Genomic DNA, 12,604 nt, shown 5'->3' with positions numbered 1-12,604 from the left:
TGTTGGATTTCTGAAAGCTCCCAGCATCCAAGAGCTCCAGGTGGTCAATAGAAACGGTTGAGTATTTGGGATTTCCAGAGCCAGGGAATATCTATCTATGTCTAGTAAATATGTTCAAGATATCTATTGATAGCTATGAAGTTATGCAAAGCTTTTAATGCTGTTGACTATTTACAGTGTTTACCAGTGGTGCTATTTGCTGTTTATCCTTGTCTGCAACCGTTTTCTATCCATTGCTTCTGCAGTGGCCAGTGGTTTAGTCCTAAAAGCCTGGCTGGGAGACCTGCTTTGTGAATTGTTCCATAGTGTGAGCTATAGTTTTTGAAATGACAGTGAATGCAACTTGACCTTGTTTATACTTGTGACCAAATAGGCCACCTTCGTTTTTAGGTTTGGCAGTTCTTGTTGCTGCCTGTCCTACTTGCCACCAACATTTTGAGAGTGGTTATTTAGTAACAACTGTCTTCTAATACCAAAAATGTGCGTTTCCTTGTGAAAGCATTTGTCAGTGCTCCTCCACCTAGTCCAGCTTTGTCAGCTGTTTGCATTTTCTTACCGAATCTTTTCCTTACCTATGGACTTTGTATTGTCTTTGCTGAGCCCCTGACAGTCTTCACCGTTTGAGACTAACCCTTAAAGATTTTTAAAATACACTTTACTGTAGGAAGAATAAACTTTTGCAGGCTAGTAGAGATTAGTGGATAGGGTAGTATGGAATAAGATATGATTTATTTCCCACTTAGTAGCTTTCTGATTGTTTTCTCAAGGATGTCTGTTCTTTGTGATAATCCCTTATATTTGCTATTGTTTCATTTCCTGCTAGTCTCCCTCTTACAGCCTTTTTCACTTTAATTTCTGTGCCTTCCAGCAGGATGATATCACACAGGTAAACTGTTGTTTATAAACACCCCCCTCCAAACATGTGCATCCTTCATGTCTGTTTGCCACTCATTTTCAGCATTGGTCACACAGAGTTTGTTGCCATGATTTGTATTCACAGTAAAGGTTCTTGAAAGGGATGGAAATGATTCTGCTGTTAAACTGAACTGCATCTAAACATTAGATCTTTTCCTTCTTGAACCACAGCCTCTTCTACCCTGTGTAAAACCTTTCCCTTCTGTCACATCCCACAAAATGTACGCTGACAGTTCACTCACTGTAAAAGTGCTATGTGTTTAATTGCCTTGTTCTGAGGAGTGTTAAGAGTATTGCTCCCTATATATGGCTGAATAAAACAAGCTCCAGGGAACTCAAGAACTGAAGGGATGGAGGTACATGTTCTCTGGTGCAAAACAAAGCTTGGGTTCCATGCCTGTATATGGAAATAGTCTGGGAGAAGGTAAAGAAAGTTGCAAAAGAAAATTGTTTAGTTTCCAGACTGTAAAAATGACCCAAATTATCAACTCTACTAGGAAAATAAGTGTAGTCCTGAGTTTGGTGGAATCAAGTGGGGTGCAAAATGTGAGCCAGAGTATACAGATATTTTCTCTTCGTTATGATAAATTTTTATACAGTTTTTAGGTCACTAAGTTGAAGTTTGTCTTGCTTCCTTTTTTCCTAAAAGATTCTTCAATGTATTTGGGATGGTAGCAGACTGATGATTGCTGATGATCGTATCGCTTAGGGCAGCAATTTGGTGTTTAACAGTTAATATTAATGTAATGTTACAGTTTGGGAGATGGCTGTTGAAAGATCAGGTAAATTTAGAGCAAATGACTGCAAAAATGTAGTTTTATTCTGTAAGACAAACCTGTAGAAATGTCTGATAGTACAGGATAACAGCATCACATCTCACATGAAAGAGAGTGCTTAACAGCATCAGACAGTTTATGTAACAAAGAATAAATCAAGTAGATGTTATGTCTTTTATTCCAGTACCATTAGTAGACTACAATGGCTGAAAGTCATTGATTGGCTGTAAGATATAATGATATAACATATTCTGCAGAGGAGGTTATTTAATAGTTACTTGTGAAAATATCTCTAGAGAGCCGATTAGTAAGCAACTAATAGTTCATTTTCACAAACAATTCAAATTGGTCCTCCTAATCCTCTGTTGTGTTGCATTATTACAGCTTTGATATTTGAAACAACATACATAGAGTGTGTTTAGTAGAATTAAGATGTAACTCAACCTTTTAAATATCAAAGACCAATATCATTTCTATGGTAATGTAAACCCAGCATAACTGCACCAAGTTAAATTTGAAAAAGTGAAAAATATAAAACTGTGACATTAAAAATGAAGGTAACTTACTTTCTATTTGCTGGATCTCCTAAGCATAAGCATTTTCCCTTTTATTTCACTGCTTCTTAAGTCTTTATCATGGATTTAAACCAATAGTAATGTAAGGACACAGCATTAAAAAGATATATATTCTCTTGTTCCAGTATAAAAAAGAAATGTGCCTTCAGCAGATTTTCTTAGCTTACTTGTTTTAAAGGTAAGAGCTAAAGACCAAGTCATCTACTGATCCAACAAAAGCGATATGACAGCAGAAGCTTGCGGGGAGAAGAAAGAATTCTTCTGTCGTTTTGGATTGTCTTTTGATCCCCTTTTATCCATGGGGACCATATAAAGCCAGGTCAAGGTGGCTGGGTTCCATGTGATCTGCAGAATGGTCCATATTTGATCTTGAAGTAGCTTAAGCCTTTGCTAGAAGACTCGTTAAGTTACAGTGTTTCTGATATGGAAGGTATCAGAACGGCTTCTTGATATCACTGCTATGCGAGAAGCTGGTTAGGTTCCTGTCACAAATGTTGACAGTAGTTCTCAGTTTTATTACACTTTATTATTCAGTGTAGTTATTTTCTTTTTGGTTTTGAGATGTTTATATGGAATAAATGTTTTTCTTTCATACCAGTACTTAAAACCTTTATACCACATTTAAGTGTGCAGTGTCTGTATCACCAAACCACAAATGGCTATTAAGAATATTTTATTTTACAATGATAAACAATAGTTATAAATGGCCCCTTTTTTGGAAGTGAAAAATAGGTGGGATATTGGTAGTTGTCTTATTCAAAATTTAATGAATATGTGGTAGCTTTTTCCTAGTTTGTTTTATTTAGGGATTTTTGGAGGGAGTGAGGTTGGTTTTTTTTCTCTGTAAGCACAAGGCATGTCAAATTGGAAACAAAAACATGCAAGTAGTTATTTTAGTAGTTGTATCTATTGTTCATCAGTTATTAAAATACAGCTGATTATGTAGTGCTATAATAAAATTGTATTACAAGGTATAAGTATTTCTTGAAAAGCTATTTAATTTTAAATGTCTGTGTTCTGCATCCTAAGAGTGACTAACTTTGAGGCACAGGCCTCTCTCTCTCTGTGTAAAACCTTGTGTTATATTTTGGCAATTTGACTCACACTCCTTACTGACCTCAAGTATTCTTACAGTCCCAGAAGTGTCTCATTTCAGTATGGATGTTAATGAAATTAGATATTGGTCAGGGTTGCTAATACTGACCTTTTATTAAAATTTTTATTATTGGTGATGATGTTTCTACTATCTGAAGAAACTTGACCTGTTCATTTTCAGTTTCTGCCACAGAGGCCACATTCTACCAATCCTGACTGCATGACTCCACATGGAACTATCCTGCATCAAACCTTGGATTTTGACGAGTTCATACCACCAATACCGCCTCCACCCTACTACCCGCCAGAATATACCTGCACACCAGTGATAGAGGCGCAGAGGTGATTCTTCTTCCCTATAGTTTCAGTCATTGCATAGTTCTGAGCTACAGACTAAGAAGTTCTTTCAGAGTGCTTCTTTTCTTGAGAGATTACATAAATTTTTTACAAATTTTTTAGGATGCACCTGGAAATATTCATGTTAAAGCACTGCTGTAATAGAGAACTGATTGAACTTAGATAAGACAAGGATAACAATATCTGAACTTAAAGCAGAGATCAGCTTATAGGTAATCCTTTCATAGTTGTTAACATTATGGACTTGAAGTTGAATATGAGATTTAAATTTCTAAGGAAATCATTTCAGTTAATGTGTATTAGTGTGGAGTAGTGAAGGACATTAATGACTGCAGAATGGGCTGGTAGAGATGGCTGGCATCCAAAAGGAAATACAATTTTTGAAGCTGCCCTGTGAATGAGGGCTTCATTTTGGTTGTCTAGTAAATTTCTTCAATATAATTCTTTTTAGCATCTTGGCTTTGCATTCAGAGAATGCTCTACATCACTGTGGTGTAGGTAATAGTTTACCAAATAAATCCAATGCCATTTCTTAATAGTTAAGTTTGCTTGTTTGTATTTTTAAACAGAGGTCTCCATTTGGACTTTCCTCATTCCCCATTCAGTGCTTTATATGAAGTAACCATTAACAGCCCAGGAATGCTGTATCCAACTGAGCTGCCCCCTCCTTATGAGGCAGTGATTGGAGAGATGCCTGCCAGTCAGGTAAGGAAAGGCAAAGGAAATTCTTTACATAGTCTGTACATTTTCATGATGCGAAACAATTTTAGATAAATGTAATGATCTAAAATAATTTAGGAGTTAATTGTACTTTGGGGGAACAACCATTAGAAAATATTTATATTCTTTAAACATTTTTCAGACTATTCTCTTTAAAAGGGTTTAACTAACAAATTTTACTTAATTTGTATTCTCCTTATGTTTTTGTGCCTGTTTGGGCAAATGCTTATGCAAGTAGTAGTATTTCAGCTGGTATCATCCGTTAAAAAAGTTGTATGATACTGGAGTGTCAGTAACAAAAGCCTAGAAGAATGGATTGGAGTCACTGAAGCACGGTGTTTTTCCTTAATTGTAAAGGATAATGATGTTTTAAAATGAGATTACACTTCTTAATTTCTACAAGTAACAAGAAACCTTGATTAGGAAGCAGGTTTATTTTCTTAAAAAACCCCTACAGTTGTAAAATATTTTTTATTCTAACTACTGATGATAGTGGATTTGCCTCACTTTAATATACTACTTTTAGTTGGAGCTCAGTACAACAGTGTAGATTTAATAAGGAAAAAGATAACTGTGTGTCTTGTGACATGTAATGCAGTAACTTCTGTAGGTTTGTGTATGTGTGTATATAGCATAGAGCTCATGGGACATTCGGTTTTGCTCAACGTGTGATCTGAGCCAAGATAATTATGAATTCCCATTTTAAACTATGTGTAGGTAGAACATGTACTTGGAAATTCCTAACAAAAATCGCTGTAAATAACCTCAGATTAACAAAGATAAAAATACCCATTTGCAGTCCTCCACTTATGTCAGATTTCAGATCATGTTCTGGAAAAGTACTGGGATCATCTGGTAATAGTATAGTTTCTTGTAATGGTATGCTCTAGTCTTGACAGGATGCCTGGAACTCAGTGCCAAATTTATGCTTTAGTAGCTGTAAGATAGAGCCTCCATAAGGAGGCTCCTAGTAGGTGCCCAAGTGCTAGAAGCCGATTCCTGCTTCACTGTTACATTAGCTGATAAGAAACCAAACGGAGCAAAGATTTGAATGATGAAAGGCTGGGGATGTGTTCTTCCTATGAAATAGCAATGAGTAGTTCTTTATCTATTGCTTATACTTTTGGCTGTTACAGCTTCTAATAGCTTCTTCTGTTACATGGCAGAAACAGATACTCCTGAGAGTGTGTAACACCTGTATTCTGAACTTTGAGAAAGGATCCAGTATATTTCAGACAAATACTTACATTACACTTTTTGCCTTATTTTTTACTACACAGTGTCAACTCGACTGAAACTAAAATTATAATGTATCTGCATGTACAGCCAAAGCTAAGCTGAGCAAAGTTTTGCTTGAAGTGATTTGTGATAACTGAATCAGCTGTCACAAATAGGAAAATACTAAAAATGGCTTTTAGAAACTGTAATTTCTTGCAGGCCTCAGTAAAAACTCAAGGAGTCAAACATTCTAGATATTGCTTATCAGTTGTTAATAGCGCACTGTGGAAATATGTGTGTTCAGGTTGCCAAACTGCACGCACGTTACAGAGGAGAGTACTTTGCTTTTCCTCAAAATACAACATTGTAACGTTTGCTAGGGGAAACCACAACTGAAACCACAAAACTATAAAATACTTATATAAAATTTACATAATTTTTTACTATTATACACAAGAAGATTATTAAGGTAATTAATCAGATGAGTGTCTGAGAAAAAAAGAACGTTGGGATGCACAGTCCCCAACAAAAATGCAATTAAAAAACTGCCAAGATATGCCTGACTGCAGCTTCTGTGACTGACAAAGCAGCTTCTGACAACTCTTCTTGTGTCTTGACAACTTGCCTTGTGTCATACCCTCCACCACCTGCCACAATAAACAGGCCAGACTTTCCACTACCTTTGATTTATTTGGCTATAATAAAATGAATCACTATAAACTGCTTGTGAGTAAAATTCTTTTCTGAACAGCAAAATTGGAGTTTCCAAGGCCATCTCCTTTCTAAAATATTTTTTATTCAAGTTCCATCCTTTTTGCTTTACAGTAACTCAGAGGAACCTGCAAGCCCTGGAGTAGTTGATATTTCTGAGTGATTAAAAAAAAGAATTGGGAAAAGCAATATGAATTATGCATGGTTTTGGGGGAAAGAGGAGGATCATATCTGTGATAAGAATTCGTATGTGGTACTAAGTAAGGTTTAGAAAAGTGTCTATTTATACTTAAGCACAAAAATCACTTTGAGCACTCTTGTAGTTGGGATTACACTTTGCTTGAGCATCGACATCCAGCAGCACAATAGCACCAGCATATAAGAAAAATATAATTTAAGACAATGTAATTTAAAGCAGCAAAGTCATATTCTTGCAAGAAGAGCATGAGCTTTAATAAGTAGATGTATTGACTATTATTTTTTGGCATCTGGGATCAGTGTCAGTGCCTTGCCTATTCATCTGTGGTCACCTGGGTTCCAGAAGTGTTTGTTCTAATCGCAAGTGAAAATGAGTGGTGATTTTTAATTTCTAAATGGTGATAATTACACAGTTTCTTACCAGGAGTGAGTTTATACATGCCAGGTAGTTTCTGGTTCAGAGAGCTTGTAGGAGCACAAAATAACAACAGGTGCTGAGTATCAGAAGTGAAGTACATTGGCAGTGCTAACTAAAGCCAACAGAGGGACTTCGTAGCCATATACTTTTCTTGACAACAAAAGCCCTACTGTATTTTTTTGCAGTCAGTGGAGGAATGGAGACAAAGTCTAAGACAGTTTTAGGTCTACAAAAGGAACAAAATGGAGTCCTGAGTTCTTACATGATGCAAATGCTCCCATATAATATGCACCCAGCTACAGTACAGTATGAACTGAAATAACTAGATTTATAAATCCCTCAAAGGCAGACTTTGCAATGGAAATCATGGCAGAGCTTTAGCTACAGAAGTGCTTCTGGGAACCATTATGTAATAATGTCATAATTGTAAAACCTCTTACTGAGCATCAAGCAATAGGTTTTGTTTGTTTTTAAATGGATTGAGGTCCTTACGATTTTATTAAATTGTATCAAATTAGACTCAATATTTCATGCATTTCATGGACAACAAATGTCAGTGCTAATTTAGTGGTTGCATCTAAGTAAAAATCGTTGTTGTCATCTGTACTGATTAGGAACTCCCATTTTATGACTATGAAAAAAAGTGTTTTTCATGCTGTTTTCCATGCAAAGTATTGATTAGGATATAGAAAAGACATGAACAAACAAATCAGGGTTCTGCATGAATTATACCAGTGACTGTTTATAAGGTTTACTAACCTGTAGGCTGTGCAGGCTTGTTAAAAGCATGGGTTTTCTTTTCCTTTTCCTATTGATAGCTTAGTGACTGTCTTTACCAGCTTTACGTCTGAGGATGTGCAAGTCAATAAGGTTTTGTTACCCTAGGCTGTGCAGGAACCTGTATGAAACCATGTGCCATCCCTATGTGAACCAAAACTCTGACCTGACTAATAAAAATTGTCAGTGTTACCTCCTACAATTAAAACCATGGTTCTCCTTCCCCCAGGCAAGAAGGTTAATCAATTCCAAATGCATATGAAATACATTGAGCAATTATTCTTGTGAATGGAGAAAGAACAAGGGAAGGAAAAGGAAATATTAACACATTGATCAGATAACTTTAAATGGCTTATGTTTTGCAAAATATGGCTAAATACTGAAAAAAGTAGAAGAAACCAAAATTCAAATTATATCCCTGATTTCTTCTGCATGCCTGAAATCTTGAAATCTCTTGTTTTCCCACTATTAAGGATGCTAGTTATCAATGAGGCCCTTGAGAGATAAACCTCAAAGATGAGGAGTGCTTTTTTGTATGTGGGGGATTTTATAGAGCGGAATGTTCACAGTCTTCCATTTGGTCTCAAGAAGCAATTTCTCTGTGTCTAAGTTTGTCCCATCTGTTTGTCATATAGTTGGGGTTTGGTTGTGAGGTTTGTTGTTTTGGTTTTTTTTTTAATTTCCAGCAGGTGTAATTAGAGAAAACTATAATATAATATGGTCTGCAGTATATAAGCAAGCATCCAGAAGTTAAGCTGAGAGGCTGTGTCCTTTGATTCACCTAGTAAGGAGTCACCTCCAAGCAAGTTATCTTGTTTATGCAGCCCCATGTCTTTAGGTATGTTGCTGCAGGGTTTTCAGCCTCTGTAGGAGCCTCTGAGATTGAGGCAGAGCCTGAGAAGGGATGTGATGTGTGATGGCTGAGCTTTTGTGTCCATCTAAATTCCAAAGGATGTGAAAGACTGATCCAAATCTCATTGCATGGAGGAGAGTGCTGAGAACAGTTCCTCTTTGTAGTTTCCCTGAGTAAGGCATGACTCCTTACCCTAGGTGAGCTGAAGAACTTTCAGTATTAACACCTAACTGCAAGGTAAAATAGTTTGTCTCCTGCCTGTGTTGGAATACAGGGTCCATGGTGTGTTCTATGCGAGCTCTGTTCCAACAAGATGTCAAAGCAGAGTACTGATAGCTGCTCTGTGGCTTGTGTCAAATGAGCTTAGTTGTCTTATTACCAGGTCAAACAATTCTGTCAATGCTATAATTCTTCCCTTTGGCAAACTAAGCAGAGAATAAATAAAAAACAGACATGAAGATTGAACTGTTGTAATCTAGAAGTGTTTGTGTAATAGGAAAATAAGGTACATAATACAATGTATGTCTGTCTTCTGCCTATAAAATAGCGTGGCTTTTTTGAGAGAGACGCAATATTTTTATTTCAAGAATTGCTAAGCTAGCGTTTTTTCACAAGCCTTAAATTTGCTTTGTATGCTGTGTAATAATGTTGTTGTTATTTTAAATTTACTCGATCAAAGCTACAGATGGTTCTTTTTCATTAGTACAGGTTTGCCAAAACCTCAGCCTTGCATGTAACTCATAGGTACTAGGCCCTTGTATAGGTACTAGACAATGTCACTACAGCTGCCAGGTGACTGGGAGAATGTAGAAGGTCAATAAACATTTCAGCAAAAATATTCAGCAGATATTTTCCTGTCAATGATTAAGAATCTATGAAACCACTCAGATTTAAAAAGAACCCCTAGATTTTTAAAAAGAAACAAACACCCTTAAAACATTATATTATTTCTTCCAAAATGTAGTTAGTCAATGGAATTTTCTCCAGCAATAAAGAACATTTGAGAACACTTCTTACTTTTCCAGTTAGTTCCCAGCAGTTCCACAGTTAGTTCCCAGGAATGGTCTGCAACTTAAAGTGACACCACTAATTTCTTTTTTACCACAGATGCAATATTCTGCTTCAGTAAAGAAAGACCCTTTAAGAAATTTCCAAGCAAGTTGTTTAAAAATACAAGTGATTTCACTTTTCCTTCCCAGTCCTCTATCCATCTATTATTGCTGAGTTAAAGTATTTCTGGTACTGTTCTTTGTTTAGAGTTGTATTTGCTAAGCCTTAGACTTAAATTAGTGAGCACAGTAAGTTATGCATATATATGTGTGCATTAATCTACACTGGCATATGCACTGGAAGCTCTTTCCTTAATAGCTTCAGAGTAATAGTGTCACATTCAATTTTTTAGAAGGCCAGATACAAATTAAGCTTTTGACAAAAAGGTTTTCACAGAAGTGACTGATGGTTATTTCTAGACTCTGTCACCAGCTGTAATAAGCTTTTACTAGTTAATTGTGGTCCTACAGACAGAAGCAGATATGATGCTTTCTGCTAAAGATGGTATCAGTCTCATTCCCTTCGACTTTTCCTCTTATATTTTTCTCATTTATTGTTACCAGCTATTTATTGGAATAATTTTTTTAATAATCATGATCCCAAAGAACTGCTAAAAATCTAATGAGATTGGCAACAAGGTCCAATCCAAAGTCTATTAAAATCAGTAGAAAGAAAATTACCTAAATTTTAGGTGTGTATGGATCAAGTCTTTCCAGCAAGATTGATTCTGTATTTTGTTCACATGATTCTCAAAAGTGAAGTTACCCACTTAGATCCATCCTTTCAGAAAAAAGGTGATAGTATTATCTCCCTTCAGCAATCTCTGATAGGCTGGAGAGCACCCTGCATCAGCCACCTTGGGTGGCAATGATGTGATAGGGTTTAAAAATACATTAGATGTTGACATCTCAGCAAATAACCAAAGGAAAATACTGCACTTGTGCTTGGTTTTATGGTTTCTGTTGTTCTCTATCCTATTTTAGGGTGATAAAATGTGGTGGGAAAAAAGCAGACTGTAAATATGGAAAAATGCAGACTGTAGGAAAAAAGATTGCTTGTAATAAAACCATTAGTTTTAAGCATTGCTGACATTAAGCTTTGTAATGTGGGCCTGCAGCCCCAGCTGCCTGTGAATTCAAGATGAATTTAGCTTGTAGATTCTGGAAAAATGAAAAATTGCTTTAAGCATGTTCCTTTGCCTTGCGTTTGTTCCTGACCCAAAGACATTGTAAAATACTGTATCTTTAAATAGCTTTCAGTCTAAATAGCAGCTTATGTGGTATTTATTTCACATTGTCAGGTATGTTCTTAAGATCATCAGTGCTAATCTTTGTTTTGGTAAATTGCAGAATAATGTGCCGTTTCATTAAAATTTTCATTTAGGTCACTGGTACTGATCAGCAAGTATCCGAATCAAGCTTGGGTGAGAGGAACAGAACCCTGGACTTCAGCACACAAGGTGATCACAGCATTGTGTTTGTTTACTTGAGAAAGATACAGTAGGATTTTTCAGTGGACTTTTACTTCTCTTCTGCCCTTCCCGATGGAGAAGGAAGGATTTGCTTTCAGACTGTTCACAGCAAGAAGAACTGTTTCACAGTCATAAACTCATGTGGCTGGAAATACAGAGGACAGTTTTGCTCAGCAAAGCCCTTTGAGGCAGATACGGCAACTGACATATCTTTTTGAAGAGTCATGTATATAACTGGCAGTTTGTTTCTCATTGTCAGCAACCACGGGTGCCTTCCCGATAGTCTACATGCCTTCTTTATGTAGTAGTTTCCTGCATGGCTTCCAGAAGCCTGAATAGGAAGTTTGCTGCCTGAAGCGTAGATGTTGTGAATGCAAGTAGATGAGTAGCGGCACAGAGCCTGTTTGTTTAAAATCTGAAAGTTACCAGAATAGGCCTCCTTACCATGTCTGTTGATATGCAGGGCTTTTTAAACATTACGGCCTCAATGGATCATGCGATGTTGAGCAGTCTGCATGAAATAATTATTCTAGGAAAACTTCCATGAAATACTTTTTCCACATGATATTCATATCGTATTAATGAATGGACTGGCAGGTGTTCTCAGTTAGTACACTTAGGGGCAAAGAGGTGGTGGCAGAGTGATCCAAGAAAGAGAAACAGTCCTCTCTTGCCTAGCATCCAGAATGGGACTGGCAGTCTAACAGATTAGCGAGGAGCATCTGTTCCTACACACACAAAGTACCTGTTCCATGAAGCAGGATTTCAGTTTCCAGAGCCACCAGTGGTCACCTTTAACTGCTGCTAAATATTAATTTTGCTTTTAAAATCCTGGTGTTTGACAACTGCAATGGAGCATGGCAACTGAGTTTTTAAGTGCTCCTGTTAACAAGGGCTGTGCCTACAGAGCTAGTTCCTAAAGTTTGCAAGTACATTTGGACTTCACATCCACATACGAAAGTCTAAATTTTAAGTCCAGTGCTAGAGTTTTGACTATTGGGAAGCAGTGGACCAGCTCTCAAGCCAGGGTTTTGACATTACATATGGTGCTTTTTGCACATGAAATGGAACTAAGCACGTTTTATTCATGCATTCTCATCTGCTTCAAGCCCCTCCTCCAGCTGTCTGTAGTACCAGAAAAACCACACTAGTGGAAGAGTAAAATAGTAAGAAGCTGTAAATACAGTTTAAGGCCCTTGAGTCCAGGTAGCAGATGGTACAACCAGCCACACTCTAGTTATCAATTAAATCAAACCAAATCAGAGAGAGTTTGAGCAGTGAAGATCTGTGCTCTGTAAACAGGCACAAACTGGATACTCTCATTTATCCATACAAACTTCATAGCTATTTCAAAACTTGAGTTAAGGGAATATGTTGCAAAGAATCATCTAACTAGGTAAACAATATCTGGGGACTCATCACAAATATAAATGGTCCAATAAACCACTGCAGCTTTGCACCTAATACATA

The 12,604-nt window shown here is 36.8% G+C and overlaps 1 protein-coding gene across 8 annotated transcripts in view; it reads left to right on the top strand.

The window, feature by feature from the left end:
• Positions 1–12,604, top strand: part of FAM189A1 (family with sequence similarity 189 member A1) — a 180,077-nt gene that overhangs the window by 140,575 nt on the left and 26,898 nt on the right. For 7 of the 8 annotated variants that reach the window (XR_003923596.2, XR_003923595.2, XR_003923594.2 and 4 more), the window contains exons 6-9: positions 869–886; positions 3,543–3,703; positions 4,288–4,423; positions 11,047–11,122. Coding sequence is in view for 4 of the 8 variants with exons in the window: in XM_030015729.2 (XP_029871589.1) it covers positions 869–886; positions 3,543–3,703; positions 4,288–4,423; positions 11,047–11,122 (391 nt within the window). In the remaining 4 variants the exon portion in view is untranslated. The remainder of the gene's footprint in view (positions 1–868; positions 887–3,542; positions 3,704–4,287; positions 4,424–11,046; positions 11,123–12,604) is intronic. The other variant, XM_030015730.2, reaches the window with a different exon arrangement.

Source organism: Aquila chrysaetos, chromosome 5 (assembly GCF_900496995.4).
Source record: "Aquila chrysaetos chrysaetos chromosome 5, bAquChr1.4, whole genome shotgun sequence".
Classification (NCBI taxonomy): Eukaryota; Metazoa; Chordata; class Aves; order Accipitriformes; family Accipitridae; genus Aquila; species Aquila chrysaetos.
This window is presented reverse-complemented; position numbering and strand designations above follow the sequence as displayed.